The 19,225-nt window shown below is 46.2% G+C and overlaps 1 protein-coding gene and 1 pseudogene across 2 annotated transcripts in view; both read right to left on the reverse strand.

Annotated features, from left to right (window-relative positions):
* Positions 1 to 5,111, reverse strand: part of Lrig2 (leucine rich repeats and immunoglobulin like domains 2) — a 78,340-nt gene extending 73,229 nt beyond the window's left edge. The window contains exon 1 of one of the 2 annotated variants that reach the window (XM_045138405.1): positions 4,864 to 5,111. In XM_045138405.1, coding sequence (XP_044994340.1) covers positions 4,864 to 5,111 — 248 coding nt within the window. The remainder of the gene's footprint in view (positions 1 to 4,863) is intronic. The other variant, XM_045138406.1, reaches the window with a different exon arrangement.
* A 9,037-nt stretch (positions 5,112 to 14,148) lies between these two features.
* Positions 14,149 to 15,178, reverse strand: LOC123455970 (annotated as a pseudogene).
* Positions 15,179 to 19,225: the final 4,047 nt, after the last annotated feature.

The following is a 19,225-nucleotide window of genomic DNA, read 5'->3' on the forward strand; positions in this document are numbered from 1 at the left end:
AAATTTAAAAGCCTTCTGATGAGCATGGTGGTAGGAGGATCATCATAAGTTCAAGGCCAGCCTGAGACTACACAGTGGATTCTAGGTCAGCCTGGGCTACAGTGAGACCCTACTTCAAATAAATAAATAAATAGCCTTCAGATAAACTGCTGTGGTTTGTCTCTACAGTTCCTCTCTCATCTAAGATCACTAAAGCTTTGTTACAACACAGTTCTCAGATTGTGAGACAAAAATAAACACACCCATTCTCTCACTCTCTCAAGTAAAATATTAATAAATAAGGGCCAAGCATGGTGGTGCACACCTTTAATCCCAGCACTCGGGAGGCAGAGGTAGGAGGATCGCCGTGAGTTCAAGGCCACCCTGAGACTACACAGTGAATTTCAGGTCAGCCTGGGCTAGAGTGAGACCTTACCTCAAAAATTAATTAATTATTTAATTAATTAATTAAAGACTTAGGTTTGGACTGTAGCTGCATAGTACAGCAGTTGCCTAACTTGCCAGAAGCTCTAGGTTCAATCCCTGGCACTGAAAGTAATAATACTAACAATGATAGTATTAAAAGGGCCAGGCACGGTGGTGCACGCCTTTAATGCCAGCACCCAGGAAGCAGAGGTAGGAGGATTGCCATGAGTTGGAGGTCACCCTGAGAATACAGAGTCAATTACAGGTCAGCTTGGGCTTGAGTGAGCTATACTGAGACCCTACCGCAACAACAACAAAATCAAAATTACAGGATGGAGAGACGGCTCAGTGGTCAAGACGCTTGCCTGCAAAGCCTAATGACTCAGGTTTGATTCCCGAGTACCCACATAAAGCCAGATACACAAAGTGGTGCATACATCCAGAGTTTGTGGTGGCTAGAGGCCCTGGCACACCCATTCTCTATTTCTTTGCTTGAAAATAAATGAATACAATAAAGTACTTTTTAAAATTCAAAATTACATAAAGAAAGCCAGGCATGGAGGCACACGTCTTTAATCCCAACACTCAAGAGGCAGAGGTAGGAGGATTGCCCTGAGTTCGAGGCCACCCTGAGACTATATAGTGAATGCCCGGTCAGCCTGAGCTAGAGCAAGACCCTACCTCAGGGGGAAATAAAATTACATTAACAAACCCCAGTACTTGGTGGTTATGTAACGAATAGGATTTGCTGAAGAATGCTTGATGTCCCAGTTTTAAAAAGCACAATCTGGGGCTGGAGAGATGGCTTAGAGGTTAAAGCATTTGCCTACAAAGCCAAAGGATACCGGTTTGACTCTCTAGCACCCACGTAAGCCAGATGTACAAGGAAGCACATACGTCTGGAGTTCATTTGCAGTAATGCCCTGGTGTGGCCATTCTCTCTCTCAAATAAATAAATAAAATATATTTTAAAAAAATAAATAAAAATAAAAAGCATAATCTGGGCTGGGGAGACGGCTCAGAGGTTAAGGCCCCTGTCTACAAAGCCTAAGGATCCAAGTTTGAGTCCTCAGGACCAGGTGGTATATGTGTCTGAAGTTCATCTGCAGTGGCTACAGGCCCTCTCATTCTCAAATAAAAATAAAAGGTAAAAAAACACCACAAGACTATCTTTGCATAATCTAAGTTGAGTTTTTCTGCTAATATAAGGTTTCCATCTAATTACATTTATTTATTATGTTTTTCGAGGTAGGATCTCACTCTAGCCTAGGCTGAGCTGGATGGAATTCATTCTGTAGTCTCAGGGTGGCCTTGAACTCACAGCAATCCTACCTCTGCCTCTCAAATGCTGAGATTAAAGGTATGAGCCACCACTTCTAGCATTATTGGTTTTTTGAAGTAAGGTCTGGCTATAGCCCAGGCTGACCTGGAATTCAGTATGTAGTTGTAGGGTGGCCTCAGTTTTGAACTCACAACTATCTTCCCACCTCTGCCTCCCAAGTGCTGGGATTAAAAGTGTGCACCACCATGCCCATCCCAATTACATTTCTGTAACAGAATTGCTCTCCAAGCATTTCACTTCTCCTTAAAATGTCAGTTTCATTCCAGAACATTTAAAATTTCTGAGAATCAAGCTAGAAATGGTGGTGCAATACTCAGTACTAAGTTGGAGGGCAGCCTAAGCTACCTAGCAAGTCCTTGTCTCCAAAAAAAAAAAAAAAGAGGTTGGAGAGATGGCTTAGCAGTTAAGACGCTTGCCTGCAAAGCCAATGGACCTAGGTTTGATTCCCCAGTACCCACATAAGCCAAATACACAAAGTGGTGCATACATCTAGAGTTTGCAGTGGCTGGAGGCCCCAGTACACCCATTCTCCTGCCTGTGTGCGTGCGTGCATGCATCTCTCCCTCCCTCCCTCTTTTTCTCTCCCTCCCTTCCTCCCCCCCCTCAAATAAATAATAATTTTTTAAAAAGAAAAACTTGGAATGTCAGTAGCTTTAGTCCATTTGTCTTGACTAAATGAAAACCTTTTCTTCCTGTGATTTTGTCTGAACAAGTGTTTAGGTCTGTATACCCCTGGAGATTTCTCTGTGGTGGAGATTCCCTCCCTATCCTCTCTCCCTTTCCAGCCAGGAAAGGAGAATTCTCTTCCTACTTGAGTCTCTCAGCTAGCCTCCTCCTTGGATCTTAGCTCCCCCTATAACAAACATAATTCATTACTTCTCACTAAATAAACCCAATCCATAAAAATATCAAATTTAGGGGGCTGGGAAGGTGGCTCAGTGGTTAAAGCTTGCTGGTCTGGGTTTGATTTCCCAGGGCCCATGTAAAGCCAGTTGCACAAAGTGGTGTGTACATCTGGAGTTTGTTTGCAGTGGCAAGAGGCCCTTTATCAAACTTGCTAGGCATGGTGGTATACACCTTTAATCCCAGCACTTGGGGAGGCACTGATAAGAGGATCCCTGTGAGTTCAAGGCCAGCCTGGAACTAGAGTGAAAAAAAAAAAAAAAAGAATCATCCACAAAATAAATATATCTCACATAACATTTCTACCAATATGGATTTTTTTTTCTTTGAGGTAGGGTCTCACTCTAGCTCAAGCTGACCTGGAATTCACTCTAGTCTCAGGGTGGCCTTGAACTCACTGCAATCCTCCTATCCCAGCCTCCCAAGTGCTGGGATTAAAGGCATGCATGACCACGCCTGGCTCCCAATAGGGAATTTTTGTTACCTTTCTTTTTCAGTGCTAGAGATCAAACCCAGGACCTCGTGCATGCTAGGCAAGCTCCACTGGAGGATCCTAACAAGCAGGCCTCACATTTCAATTATTGCTACATTAAGTCATATTATCTTTAAACCTGTGATAGATTTATTCTGTCATCATCAGGTAGCTTCCAAAAATTCCTTTAAAGCCAGACATGGTGGCACAAACCTTTAATTCTAGCACTCAGGAGGCAAAGGTAGCAGGATCCCCATGAGTTCAAGGCCAGCCTGGGACTACATAGTGAATTCCAGGTCAGCCTGGACCAATCTGAGACCCTACCTCCAAAAAAGAAAAAAAATTCCTCTAAAAAGACACTTGCTGAGGGGCTAGAGAGACAGCTCAGTGGTTAAAGATGCTAGCTTGCAAACTCTGATGGCCTGAGTTCAATTTCCTGGCACCCACATGAAGCCAGATGCAAAGTGGTGGGTGTATCTGCAATTCGTTTATAGCAGCAGGAGGCCCTGCATGGCTTTTCTTTCTTTTTCTTTCTCACACTCCCCCTCCCCACTTATAATTGTTAAAACATGTAAAAATAAAGACACTCGCTGAGTAACAAAAAATGCTGTGCTAGGTTTAATTTGACTATATATGCTGGTATGAATTTTAAAATTTGAGTCAACAAAACCAGAATTAGCTAGAGGTGTCACTATCTTAACAGGCTATGTTGTTATACTGTAATTCGATGTTTGCGTAACATCCGGTTATCTTCTCAATGAATATATGAAGTAGCCTTTTCCTCCATCTGTGCTAACCTATAGATACGTACTACAACCTATACGTCAGCACAAGCCTTCTATTTGTATTCCATTTCTTATGAATATCTAGCCAGCCTCCATCCTAATTGCACCTCAACATATTCTTTTTAGTGAGGACTCTTTTTTTAGAGGTAACACTAGTAAAAGGCAATTAATAAGCATGTGGCTCAGCTACTGGCAGAGAAATAACTGTATGCTGGTACTAGGAAGCCCCATAATTGCAGTATTTAATACCTACTGTTGTTCCCAATGCCACTGACTCAGACCAACGAGTTCTCCAAGGGCCACTACTTATTACAAGCTTGTCAGAAAGAAAAGTCAGCAAAGCGGGTTCGAGGATTCATTCAACTACACTGTATGTGATTCTCATACATAAACACAAGAGGGCTGATTTGGAGAAAGGGGGAGGGCGGTCCTTTGCCACCAGGAAGTGTACCGAACACAAAAATAACACAGAATTTTGGATAAAAATATTCTTTGAGGTGATCATACTCTGAGTTTAACAATGAATCTTCTGCTGCATGAAGTTCTCAACCCAGTCAAGTACCACAACATGAAATGTTAACTGGGGACAAAAGAGAATCCCTGCGTCGTCTTTTGGAGATCGTGTTTATACCACGTGCCTGAGGACCGCTCCAGCAGAGATGCACAAATGCAATCGTAGCCACAGGAGAGGTTCCTACTCGACCTGCCCCCACCCCTAGTCCAGTCCATGCCACTGCCCAGGACCCCAGAGTCCTCAGCTTTGAATCGCAGATTGCCTGCTCCCCAAAACCTTCACCCCTATCTTCATACACGCCCCCAGAAACCAGAAAGTCCCCCGCATCAGGAATGGCAGCTTCCTTCTGAAGTTAGTCCCCGCGACCACGCCCTCGGCCCGGGCCCCGGCCTGCCTCCCCTCCGCTCCGCTCCGGCCGCCTCGGCCTGGCCGCGGTACTCACAGGCTGGCGGCGGCGGGGGGCAGCGGGCCCGACAGCGCAGTCCAGCTGGGCGCGGGCAGCCTCCGGCGGCTGCAGTCGAGCAGAGGGCCGCGGCACGAGCAGGGCGCGGGGCAGAGGACGGCGCGGGCGGCGGGCAGCGGGAGGAGGAGCAGCAGCAGCACCGGGGCGAGCCACGGCGGCCCGGAGAGGGGTCGCGAGCCACGGCGCGCGAGCGGCGGCTCCGGGGCGCCCAGGGGCGCGGGCGCCATTTTCCAAGCCCCGACCGACCCGAGCCGCCCAGACAGCCAAGGCGGCCGAGGAGAGACGTCCGGCGGCTGCGCGGCCACCCGGCCGTCGCCTGTCCTCCGCTTCCAGCGGGCGAGAGGTGGACGCGGGCGCGACAGCGGCGGGGGCGGCGGTCAGGAACGTACGGCCCAGGCCCTGTGAACAACCGCTCGTCCGCCCCGCCCCGCGACGCAACGTCCTCACGCACGGCAGCTGGCCAATCGGTGGCCCAGGACGAGGTTGCGTCGCGGGCGGGAGGACGTCGCGCGCCTGGGGAGGAGGGCGTGCGGCTGGATCAGGTGCCTCTGTGCGGCGCCACCGCCATTCGTCCGCTGGGGGGCGCAGTCGCTCCTTAAAAGAGAGGACCCTGGCCCGAAGCTTGGAGGCCACGGTCCTCCCTGGTGGGAGTACAGAGGAAGGATCCTTGCCCCGAGCTCCAGGAAAGAGGAAGGACCCAAGGGCTACCTTCCAAGCCACAAGACACAGACTCGAATGGGTGCAGGATCCAGTCTAGCTTCGACCACATCGGCTCCCGAGCCAAACCAGAGGACCTTCTCTGCCCCGCTTGTAGGCACGAGCTGCACTGCAAGGAGCAGGAACGGGGGAGGGGAGAGGGGTGGCGGAGGCGGGGGGGGGGGGGGGAGAAGGGTGGCGTTGGTGGGAAGGGTGATGGGGGGGAGGGGGTGGCGGGGGGGAGAGGGTGGCTGGGGGTGGGGGTAGGGGTGGCGGGGGGGTGTGTTGGCAAGTCCAGGAGAAGCATGCTGTCACTGCTGAGGGACAAGTGCCTGTGGGCCCTGGCTGCTTGTGCATCTGTGCACCTCCAGTTTCTGCTGAATGTCTCCAAGGAACACGCTCTCCTCCGTTTCGGAGAAAGCCACATCTTCAGAAAAACAGGTGGGACAAGGAGATAAAGGGTTGAGTTAGCTTTTCTGGACTTTTTATTTTGTATTTTTTAAAATGTTTTATTCATTTATTTATTTAATAGAGAGAGAGAGAGAGAGATAGCTGGGTGTGGTGGCCCATGCCTTTAATCCCAGCACTTGGGAGGCAGAGGTAAGTGGATCACCATGAGTTTGAGGCCACCCTGAGACTACATAGTGAATTCCAGGTCAGCCTGGGCTAGAGTGAAACCCTACCTCGAAAATCCAAAAGAAAGAAAAGATTATTTTCTAGATTTTATTGTTGTTTGTACTCTTTCTTTAAAGTATGGGACTTACTCTTTGGGAATGAATATATTTTGCTGGGTTGCCTTCTTTTTTTTTTTCTTTCATATTAAAAAAAAATTAGGAGAGATGGCTTAGCGGTTAAGCTCTTGCCTGTGAAGCCTAAGGATCCCAGTTTGAGGCTCGATTCCCCAGGACCCACGGTAAGCACAAGGGGCACATGCGTCTGGAGTTCATTTGCAGTGGCTGGAGGCCCTGGTGTACCCATTCTTTCTCTCTCTCTCTATCTGCCTCTTTCTCTCTCTGTCTGTTGCTCTCAAATAAATAAATAAAAATAAACAACAACAACAAAATTTTTTTATTTAGTTAGTTGCAAGGATAGAGAGAGGGAGAGAATGGGTGCACCAGGGTCTCTTGCTACTGCAAATGAACTCCAGATGCATGTGCATCTCGCTTTATGTGGGTACTGGGGAATCAGACACAGGCCGTCAGATTTTGCAAGCAACAGCCTTAATGGCTGAGCTATCTCTCCAGCCCTGTGAATTGTATTTTTAAAGCAGTCAACACAAATGAATTTTTTAAAATTAATCCTGAGTCAGAAGCTACAGAAAACTTACTGGGTACCTTGGAGTCTACATTTTGCTCTCACAGGAAGGTATAAGACTTGGAGAGGAATGCTAGTGGTACACAGACTTGTAGTGTATTTATACTTCTCAAAGAGCGTTTGCAAGCCAGGTGTGGCCTACACTTCCTCCCCTTTCCTGTCACATTTAGTCACTAGACTTTTAATTCCTCCTCAGATCTTTCCAGAAACTCTTCATTTCCTCTCTTTTTTTAAATTTTTGTTTATTTATTTGAGAGCTACAGAGAGAGAAAGAGGGGGAGAGAGAGAGAGAATGGGCGCGCCAGGGCCTCCAGCCACTGCTAACAAACTCCAGACTCGTGCGCCCCCTTGTGCATCTGGCTAACGTGGTTCCTGGGGAATAGAGCCTCGAACCGGGGTCCTTAGGCTTCACAGGCAAGCGCTTAACTGCTAAACCATCTCTCCAGCCCCTCTCCTTCTTTTTTTTTGGTTTTTTGGTTATCGAGGTAGGGTCTCACTCTAGCCCGGGCTGACCTGGAATTCACTATGGAGTCTCAGGGTGGCCTCAAACTCACAGCAATCCTCCTACCTCTGCCTCCTGAATGCTGGGATTAAAGGCGTGTGCCACCACACCCAGCTTTCTTTCTTTTTTGTACCACATGCCAGAGGACCACTCAAGTAGAGATACACAAATGAAGTCATAGCCCAAAGAGGGGTTCTTATTCTACCCACCCCCAGCCATCCAAAGTTCATGCTGGTGCCCACGACTCCAAAGTCCTTAATATTGAATCACAGGCTACCTGCTCCCCAAAACCTTCATCACTATCTTCATACGATTCTCCAGAAAAACCGAGGAAGAAAGAAAGGCAGGTCAGGGCCAAAGGCCTAGTGACTGGCCAGAGGGAGGAGAAGTGGGGGAGTGACTAACTCCTGAAGGAAGCTGCCATTGTGATGCAGGAGACTTTGGGGCTTCTGGGGACGTTTTATTGGTGGGGTTGGGGAGGAGAATTTCATTTGATTTTATTTTGTTTTTGTTTTGTTTTTGTGGTAGAGTCTCATTCTAGCCCAGGCCGACCTGAAATTCACTATGGAGTCTCAGGGTGGCCTCGAGTTTATGCGATCTCCTACTCTGCCTCCCGAGTGCTGGGATTAAAGGTGTCCGTGCTGGGATTAAAGGTGTCCGCCACCACCCCCGGCTTTTCATTTGATTTTTTTTTTGAAACAGAGTATCATTATGTAGCCCAGACTGGCCTTGAACTTTCTTTGTAGTCTATACTGACTTCAATTTTTAACTTCAACCCTCCATCCATCCTCCTGCCTCAGCCTCTCAAATGCTAGGATTACAGGCATGTATCACTATGCCTGGGCTCCATTGCTACTTTTGTTCATCCCTCATTGGTCTTATTACAATAACCTGTCCTCCAGTCCTAGAATAACAGGCAAATTGTTAAACAGAACAGAATACAGAATTAGATTCACATACATGCCTGAATACCAGAACACGGGATGCCAAGGTAAGAGAATGGTGAGTTCCAGGCCAGCCTAGGCTACACCACAGACTTTGAATTGAAGGTGGAGGGACTCAGTTGATTAAGTGCTTACCCAATATGCATAAAACCCTGAATTCTGTCCCCATCACCATATGCACTGGGTGTGGTAGCCCACACCATAATCCCAGCACTCAGGAGGTGAAAGTAAGAGAATCAGAAATCCAAGGTTATCTGTATGTTCATAGCAAGTTTGAGGCCTTCATAGAAAACATAAGACCCCATTTCAAAAACAAACAAATAGCCAGGCGTGGTGGCACATGCCTTTAATCCCAGCACTCGGGAGGCAGAGGTAGGAGGATTACTATGAGTTCGAGGCCACCCAGAGACTACATAGTGAATTCCAGGTCAGCCTGGGCTAGAGTGAAACCCTACCTCAAAAAAAGGGGGGACTGGAGGTATGGCTTAGTGGTTAAGATGTTTGCTTACAAAGCCAAAGGACCCAGGTTCTATTCCCCAGGACCCACATTAGCCAGCTGCACAAGGGGGTGCATGCTTCTGGAGTTCATTTGCAGTCGCTGGATGCCCTGGTGCGCCCATTCTCTCTCTTCCCCCCTCCTTTCTCTGTCAAATAAATAAAAACATTTTTTTAAAAAAGTCATTATTATAGCCCAGCGTGGGTCTCACTGTAGCTCAGGCTGACCTAGAATTCACTATGTAGTTTCGGATTAAAGGCGTGTGCCACCACGCCCGGCGACCTCAGCTTTTTTTATTGGATGAAAACTCTATCCTTTTCATCACTGCTCTAAAGTTCTACCTATGTCATAAATCAAGTATCTGATTAAGTCTCTGGTATGTACCAAAAGGAAATTTAACTTTCCCTGGGGGCAGTACTTTATTTTCAAATTATTGTAGCCTTCAAATATCTCTATCTTGAAAGCTGGTGTAACAAGTTATTCTACAACTTAACCCTACCAGTGTTTTTGCTGTTATTTTTACCTTGTAATGCCATATATTTTTAGAGGTTTTTTTTTTCAAAGTAGGTTTTGCTTTAGCCCAGGCTACCTGAAATTCTACCTCTCCTCCCAAGTATTCCTCTTACCTCTCTGCCTCCCAAATGCTGAGATTAAAGGTGTGTGCCTCCACACCTGGCTATTTTGGGGATTTTTATTAGGACTACATTAAATGTGTAGATCAGTCAGATAAAACTTGATATTCTTATAATAATGATTTTTTGTTTTGTTTTGTTTTTCTGAGGTAGGGTCTCACTCTAGCCCATGCTGACCTGGAATTCACTATGTAATCTCAGAGTGACCTCAAACTCACAGTGATCCACCTACCTCTGCCTTCCAAGTGCTGGGATTAAAGGTGTGCGCCACCATACTCAACTCGAAGCTGAGGTCTTTGTATATTCCTCCATGGGGGAGAGAAATAGGATCCTTTCTCACATCACATACAAAAAAATCAATTCAAGAGCTGGGCATGGTGGCATGTGCACTAGGGAGGCAGAGGTAGGAGGATCATCATGAGTTTGAGGCCACCCTGAGACTACAGAGTGAATTCCAGGTCAGCCTGAGCTAGAGCAAGACCCTACCTCACAAAAAACAAAAAGAGGGCTGGAGAGATGGCTTAGCGGTTAAGCACTTGCCTGTGAAGCCTAAGGACCCCCGTTCAAGGCTCGATTCCCCAGGACCCACGTTAGCCAGATACACAAGGGGCCGCACGCGTCTGGAGTTCGTTTGCAGTGGCTGGAGGCTCTGGTGTGCCCATTCTCTCTATCTCTGCCTCTTTCTCTCTGTCTGTCACTCTAAAAAGTAAATAAAATAACAACAAAAAAAATTTAAAAAAAAAATAAATCAAATAAATCAATTGAAGACCAAAACCAGAAGCTTTTGGAAGAGAAAGATAATTTTTTTTTTCAGGTTGAAGCAGAAAAATATGCATTAAGGTACAAAAAAGTTGTTACCCATAAAGAATGAAAAATTGGACTACATTAAAATAAATTTTACCAGGCATGGTTGTGCAAGCCTGTGATTCCAGCACTCAGAATACTGAATCAGGAAGATCATGTGTTCAAGGCCAGCCTGGGCTACATATTGAGACCATGAGTAATATAATAATTTAAAAAATCATTCATGCCAGGCATGGTGGTGCACACCTTTAATCCCAGCACTTGGGAGGCAGAAGTAGGGGGATCACCATGAGTTAAAGGCCACCATGAAACTACATATTGAATTCCAGGTCAGCCTGAGCTCCAGTGAGACCCTACCTCAAAAAAAAAAAAAAAAAATCATTCACAAAAGACATAATAAACGGGTAAACCGGGCATGGTGGCACACGCCTTTAATCCTGGCACTCAGGAGGCAGAGGTAGGAGGATTACTGTGAGTTTAAGGCCACCCTGAGACTAAAGAGTGAATTCTAGCTTAGCTTGGGCTAGAGTGAGACCCTCCCCCGCAAAAAGACATAATAAACAATGCTTGGGGTGGGGAGACAGTGTAACTCAACAGTAGAACAAGGACCATGATTCAATCTTAACATCATCCCACACACAAAAATTACATTTGCAACATTGGTAGTCAGTGAAATATCCATAATTTGCAAAAAAATTCCTATAAGACAGTGAGATAAAAATAAATAACATGTGCCAGGCGTGGTGGTGCATGCCTTTAATCCCAGCACTCGGGAGGCAGAGATAGGAGGATCACTATGAGTTCGAGGCCACTCTGAGACTACACAGTGAATTCCAGGTCCGCCTGAGCTAAAGTGAGACCGTACTTCGAAAAGAAACATAAATAAATAAATAACATGCACTCAAAAAAGAAAGACAAGGGCTAGAGAGATGGCTTAGTAGTTAAGGAGCTTGCATGTGAAGCCTAAGGACCCAGGTTTGATTCCTCAGTACCCACATAAGCCAGATGTACAAGGTGAGGCACACACGTATGGAGTTTGTTTGCAGTGGCTAGAGGCCCTGGTGCGCCCATTTTCTCTCTCTCTTTCCACCTCCCTCTTTGTCTCAGATAAATAAATAAAGATAAAATTAAATTTTAAAAAGAAAGATAGCCAAAAACATATGTAAATATTAATCTCCTTACAAGTAAAAGAAATTCATGGGTTTTACATTACAATCAAAATGTCTATTTCTATTTTTTCTTCTTGTCTATGTTGTATTTGACAGTAACATAAAATGATGGCATTGGGCTGGAGAGATGGTTCAGTGGTTAAGGCACTTGCCTGCAAAGCCTAACGACCCAAGTTTGATTCCCCAGTATCCATGTAAAGCCAGATGCACAGAGGTACATGCATCTGGAATTCATCACAGTGGCTAGAGGCCCTGAAGCACCCATTTTCTATCTGCCTCTTTCTCACACACACACACACACACACACACTCTCTCTCTCCGTTTCTATCTCTCTCTGCTTGCAATTTTTTTATATTTATATTTTTATTTATTTATTTATTTGACAGAAAAAGAGGGGGAGAGAGAGAATGACAGAATGGGTGCACCAGGGCTTCCAGCCACTGCAAATGAACTCTAGACATATGCGCCCCCTTATGCATCTGGCTAACATGGGTCTTGGGGAATAGAAGAACCTGTGTCCTTTGGCTTTGCAGACAAACGCCTTTACCACTAAGCCATCCCTCCAGCCCCAAATAAATATATTTTTTAATGACAGCTTTGATTATAGTAGGTTAAAATTTTATCCAAAAATTCAGTGTAATTCCAAAAAATAGCAATCTAAGAAAGTGTGTCATGAAATTGATATACTTTTAGGACATACATTCTAAAATTATAAAGAACTAATAGTATTTTCTCTTTTTATTTATTTATTTGTGTGTGCGTGTGTGTGTGTGTGTGCGCACGCGTGCGCCAGGACCTCTTGCCACTGTAAATGAACACCAGACCCTTGCATCATTTTTTGTGTCTAGTTTATATGGGTAGCTTGGGAATTAAACCTCAGGCCATCAAGCATTGCAAGTAAGAGTGCCTTTAACTGACAAGCTATCTTTCCAGCCCTACAATTTCTTTTTTCTTTTGAGGTAGGGTCTCACTCTAGCCCAAGCTGACCTGGAACTCACTATGTAGTCTCAGGGTGGCCTCGAATTCACGGCAATCCTCCTACCTCTGCCTCCCAAGTGCTAGGATTAAAGGCGTGCGTCACCACGCCCGACTCATAGCCTATAATTTTTATATGTGTATCTTCCCAGCCCCACTAATACCCCCTTTTTTTCTGGCTGGAACTTTTATTTCAGAAATAAGCATTCTGTGGACTTTGAAATGGTTAAAATAGTTATTTCTGGATTACTAGAATAAATATCATACAGGCTTTCCATTTATTGAAGACTTCCAAAAATAACTTCTGTATCAAAAAAAATGTAAAAATGTCACAAGAAAAGCAGTAACATATGGAGGGAGAGTGTTCCAAGTCACAGTCATGAAGCAGTTCCTCATTACACCCTCTACTCAGACACAAGACAACCAGTTTTACTTTGCTTTTTTATGTTTGGTCTGAGAGGGAATGCGCAAAGATCACAGCTTTAGAGAAAAAAAAAAACTACTCTGCCCACCTCAGAGTGCACCACAAACCCACTTTTATGACAAGGCTGTTAAAAGCTCAGAGATGCGATACCCAAAACATATGCAATAAGCTTCAACAAATATATTATCTATGTACTTGAAAAGAAGCAACCTCATGCTTTCAAGTATCTTATCTTGAAAATAAAGAGACTTTGCTTACAGGAGACTTAAAAGTAAAACCCACAAATATGTAATTCCCTCAGGGATCTCTCACTATGAACATTCTTTTTTTTAATTTTTTTTGTTTATTATTTATTTACTTGAGAGCAACAGACAGAGAAAGAGGCAGAGAGAGAGAGAGAGAGAGAGAGAATGGGCTCACCAGGGCCTCCAGCCACTGCAAACGAACTCCAGATGCGTGAGTACCCTTGTGCATATGGCTAACGTGGGTCTTGGGGAATTGAGCCTCGAACCGGGGTCCTTAGGCTTCACAGGCAAGCGCTTAACCGCTAATCCATCTCTCCAGCCCAGTATGAACATTCTGAACTGTCCTGACAATGGAAGGACATGTGGAGACCAGACAGGAAGAGCTCCTGCATCCGTGTCTCCTGGCTCAGCATGATCAGCGCTATATCCCAAACCCCTTACAACACTCTCCCTGCCTCAAAATAGACAGATGCAGTTACTAATGTAAATTAAAAATACTTAAATTCTCATATGCAAATCTTAGCTTTCACATCCATTAGAGCTTTTTTTTACTAAAACACGACAGTTACAAATTTACGCGCTCACTTGGGAGAGAACTACTGAACTTATTCTCCAGAAAAAGGAAGAAAGCGGTGAGGTCATACTGCTTGAACATTTTCAACATGAAGACAGGTTCTTCTCTTCTAAACCTTGACTAAAGCTGCTCATGCAGAGTCTATTGATTATTTGCCTTTACTAAACAAGGCACTGGATGCAGCAGACAGTTGTCCATAACTTGTCCTTTCATTTCTGTCTGTGGTTTCCGGTTGCTAGCATAGTTGCGACTCACATAAATATAGTTAATGGGGCTGGAGAGATGGCTTAGCGGTTAAGCGCTTGCCTGTGAAGCCTAAGGACCCCGGTTCGAGGCTCGGTTCCCCAGGTCCCATGTTAGCCAGATGCACAAGGAGGCACACGTGTCTGGAGTTCGTTTGCAGTGGCTGGGGGCCCTGGTGCGCCCATTCTGTCTCTCTCTCTCTGCCTCTTTCTCTCTGTCGCTCTCAAATAAATAAAAATAAATAAATATGGTTACTGTATCCACGTAGATTCCCAACATCGAGTTGACAGGATCACGTTTGTGAGCTCCAAACACTGTTGTTGTTTCTGCACGTCTGATCACTTTCTGAGCGTCATACAGAAGGAACACACTGGAAAGAACTAGCCCACCATACGCTGCCGCTGAGTGCAGAGGGGCACCAGCCACTGTGGAAGGTGGAAGGAACATAGATCCCAATGAGGACACAAAGACGACACCCAGCCCCACTCGGAGAGGTGCCCCCGTGTTCAGAAACTTCCCACTGGGTGCGCACATGGAGCAGCACACTGCGCAGCTCTGATGAGCAGAGGCCCTCCTATGGCCGTCAGGGAGCTACCACTGCCCCCATCACACCAGAATGCAACATCCAAGCAAGATGCTTCGGGCCCAGGCTAGGCTCATGTGGTAACGGGTGTACCAGCAATCCAGCTCCAATCACAGCCACAAAAGTTGCACCAGTTGTTACCCAAGAGCCTCTCATCATGAAGTTCATGAGACCAGGAGCTCCACTTACTGCCAAGGCAGACAACGCTGTTAATCCAATACTTCCTGCTGAGTCCATATAGGTAGAATGAATTCTATCCTTCACATACTGAGGCCAAGTTACAGCCTTTTCAGTAGCTCCAATATCATCAGACAGTCCCAAGCCATTGAAGCACCATGCTCCAAGACCAAGAGCAGCCCCTCCAGCCACAAACCACCTTCCCATCTGAGAACTTTTAAATGCTGCTTCTTTCAGGTCTTGGGTGGTTTTCCCACGATGGATCCCAATTCTCGTCTTGGTGGCATATGCCCTGCTGGGTGACAGGAGCCATTGATTCTTTATGATGAAATTCTCCACAGTGGGGGAGGCCTTGGTGCAAGTTGGGTGGAAAGCCTTGGCAGGTGGTATCCGAAGACACACAAACCTGCAGCCAGCGTGGCAGGGCACCAGGTTTGCCAAACAGATATGAGTTGCACAGTTCCTGATCACCTCAACCACGTGGCTCCCCTTCCCGGCCTGCCAAACCCCGAGCATGTGTCCGTCTCCCTCGGCCTCTGTCCTCTTCTGCGGTGTTTTGTCTTTTTGAGGTAGGGTCTCACTTTAGTCCAGGCTGACCTGAAATTCACTATGTAGTCCCAGGGTGGCCTCGAACTCATGCCAATCCTCCTACCTCTGCTTCCCAAGTGCTGGAATTAAAGGCGTGTACCACCACACCTAGCACTAATGGCTTAGTGCTTAAGGTGCTTACCTGCAAAGCCAAAGGACCCAGGTTCAATTCCCCAGTACCCATGTAAACCATATGCACAAGGTGGTGCATGCATCTGGAGTTTATTTACGTGCCTGGAAGCCCCGGTGTTCTCTCTCTTTCTCTGTCTGTCTCTCTCTCTCCCTCCCTCTTCCTCTCACATAAATAAAATATATATTAAAGCTAAGGAACTGGACTCATGGCTCAGCGGCTAAAGGTGCTTACTTCTAAAGTCTGATGGCCTGGGTTTGAGTGCGCAGTACCCACATAAAGCCACATGCACAAAACAGTGAGACCCTAGAATGCCCATTCTCTCCCTCCCTCCCTCTCCCTCCCTCCTTCCCTCTCTCTCTCTCTCTCTCTCTCTCTCTCTCTCTCTCTTTCTTTCTTTTTTTGTTTTGTTGAGGCAGGGTCTCACTCTGTAGCCCAAGCTGACCTGGAATTCACTATGAATCTCAGGGTGGCCTTGAACTCACAGCAATCCTCCTACCTCTGCCTCTGAGTGTCGGGATTAAAGGTGTGCATCACCACGTCCAGAATCTGTCTCTGTCTCAAATAAATAAAAATATTTTAAAACAAGCTGGGTGCTGTGCTTCATATCTTTATTTTATATTTATTTATTTATTTATTATTTGAGAGAGAGAGAGGCAGACAGAGAGAGAGAATGGGCGGACCAGGGCCTTCAGCCACTGCAAACAAACTCCAGATACATGGGCCACCTTGTGCATCTGGCTTACATGGGTCCTGGGAAAGTGAACCCAGGTCCTTTGGCTTTGCAGGCAAATGCCTTACCTGCTAAACCATCTCTCCATCACACGTTCATACCTGTAATTGCAGAGCTCAGGAAATATAGATAGGAGGATTACTGCAGGTCAGAGGCTAATGTAGTGAGTTGCAGGCCAGCCTGAGCTACAGAGAGAGGCCTTTTGAGAAAAACAAAACAACCAAAAAATAACATTAAAAACAAACAAAAACTGGGTGTGGTGGCACACACCTTTAATCCCTGCACTTGGGAGGCTGAGGGACGAGGATCACCGTGAATTCGAGGCCACCCTGAGAATCCATAGTGAATTCCAGGTCAGACTGGGCCAGAGGAAGACCCTATGAGGGGGGGCGGATAAAAAACGGGTAGGAGAGATGGCATAGCAGTTAAGGTGCTTGCCTACAAAGCCAAAGGAACAAGATTTGATTCCTAAGGACCCATGTAAGCCAGATGCACACAGTGGCACATGTGTCTGGAGTTTGTTTGCAGTGGCTGGAGGCCCTGGCACATCATTCTATCTCTTGCTGCCTGAAATAAAAATATAATAATAAGCCGGACGTGGTGGCACACACCTTTAATCCCAGCACTCGGGAGGCAGAGGTAGGAGGATCGCCGTGAGTTCAAGGCCATCCTGAGACTACAGAGTTAATTCCAGGTCAGCCTGGACCAGAGTGAGAGCCTACCTTGAAAAACAAAAGCAAACAAACAAACAAACAAACAACAACAAAAATATATATATATATATGATAAAACAACAAATTAAAAGCTGTGTGCGGTGATGCATGTCATGAGTTTGACGTTACCTGGGCTGGGCTAGAGCAAAACCCTACCTTGAAAAACCAAAATAAGTAAATTTAATAAAATGAAATAAAAAATACTAAAAGGGAACTGGGATGATGACATAGTGTTTAAAGGTACTTGCTTGCAAAGCCTGCCAGCCTGGTTTCAATTCCCCAGTACCCACATGAAGTCAGATGCACAAAGTAGGTACATGCATCTTGAGTTCATTTACAGTGGGAAAAGGGTCCTGGTGTGTCCATACTCATTCTCACATTCTCTCCCTCCTATAAATATATTTAAAGACAATACTAAAATTCTGGGTCCCACCTCTCCCTGAGGACTTACAGACAGATCATAGTAGCTAGGGAGGAGGGGCTCATGAAGCCTCTCTGAGTTGAGTTAGCAAGTTAATGGTTGCAGAGAGACATTTTCTCCAGCAATGAAGTAAGGATCCCGTATTTCTGCCGGGCATGGTGGTGCTCACCTTTAGTCCCAGCCCTCAGGAGGCAGAAATAGGAGGATCATCGCCAGGAGTTCGAGGCCACCGTGAGACTATTTAGTGAATTCCAGGTCAGCCTGGGCTAAAGTGAGACTCTATATTGAAAAACAAAACAAAAAAGAAAACTGAACTTGCAAGGAGGGTAGTGATGCATCCCCAAGAATGGGGCAAGAGAATTTCAAATTTATGGAATCTTTAAACAAAGAAAGAAAGAAAATAGCTGGGCATGGTGGCACACACCTTCAATCCCAGCACTCGGGAGGCAGAGGTAGGAGGATCACTGTGAGTTCAAGGCCACCCTGAGACTCCATAGTGAATTCCAGGTCAGCCTGGGCTAGAGTGAAACCCTACCTAGAAAAGCCAAAAAAAAGAAAAAGAAAAAGAAAATAAAGAAAGAAAGAAAAAAGAAAAAGCCACACCTTGAGATCTATACTAAAATATATCATACATACCATATGTGCTTTTTGTAATTGTGAGGAAATAGACAGCAAACGCTGAAAGAAAACACGGCATTCTTCCTGCACATTGTTTTGGCTTGAGGCCAGCCACAGCTCAGGTAGAAACAAGGTATCAGCTGGATGAGTGTGCCACCAACTCCTCTTTTTTTTTTTGGTTTTTCGAGGGAGGGTCTCACTCTAGTCCAGGCTGACCTAGAATTCACTGTGGAGTCTCAGGGTGGCCTGGAACTCACGGCGATCCTCCTGTCTCTGCCTCCTGAGTGCTGGGATTAAAGGCATGCGCCACCACACCCGGCCCAACTCCTCTTTCCTCAACTTCATGCCTGAAGTGATGTGAGTGATTTAACTGGTTTGAAAACTACTGGACTGCCTTCCCATCAAGCCCTGTCCCTACTCTACCCCGCACCTCCGGCATAAACTCCACGCGCATGCTCGGAAGGTGTGGGCAGTCAAGACTGGAGATGCTGACCTCCATCCTGTACCCAGGCAACCAGCCGAGCCCTGGGCTGCTCGAGCTTCTGAGCTAACCTGCAGCCAGTTGCATTTGAAAAGGAAAGGAGCTCTCACTCTGGGTGTGATAGTTCATGGGCTCTTGGGAACCCCAGGGTTCGGTTACTCTCAGAAATCAGCAGGGGAACTGGTGCGTGCCTTCCGAGTTGGAAACATACCCACAAACCCTTTAGTTGGCAGAAAACCAAGGGCACTTGCAGGCGTGCCTGCATGCGTGTGTGTGTGTGTCTGTGTGTGTGTGTGTGTCTGTGTGTGTGTGTGCGCGCGCATTCCCAAGGAAGCTGGAAGCTACAGCCTGGGAAAAGGCCAGAGGCCTAAGGCTGGTCATTAGCTCCAGGCCAGAGCTTTCGTGAACCCGAAGTGGGCCCCTTGTGTTCTGCCTAATGGACAGACTTCCACTCTGCCTAATGAAGTTGACATTGATTATCCTGATGGTGTCCCAAGAGACCTGGGCCCAGGGAGGTCCATCTGGTGCCAACTCTGGTTTCTTGTCCCACAGCCCTATAGAAATGAGGATGGCCCTGTGACTGCCTCAAACATCTCAATTCCCCAGAATAATGCTTATCCTCAAGGGACCCTGATCCTGAGGCCTTACAATGACATCAACCATCTACTAATTGGACTAATGAGATGCCTGGGGGGCGGGGACCAAAGCTGGCCGACTGAGGAGCAGGCAGATGAAATGGGAAGATCTTAGCACACAAGAAGAAAGGCCTAGATTTCAGGATGGAACCAGTGGCTCACTTTCTGAGTATGGGGGGAAGAAAGCAAACTCATATCCTTCTTTCCGTTTTATTTTTAACTCAATGTGTAGCCAAAGATGACC

The sequence above is a fragment of the Jaculus jaculus genome, chromosome 19 (genome assembly GCF_020740685.1).
Source record: "Jaculus jaculus isolate mJacJac1 chromosome 19, mJacJac1.mat.Y.cur, whole genome shotgun sequence".
NCBI classification, from domain to species: Eukaryota; Metazoa; Chordata; class Mammalia; order Rodentia; family Dipodidae; genus Jaculus; species Jaculus jaculus.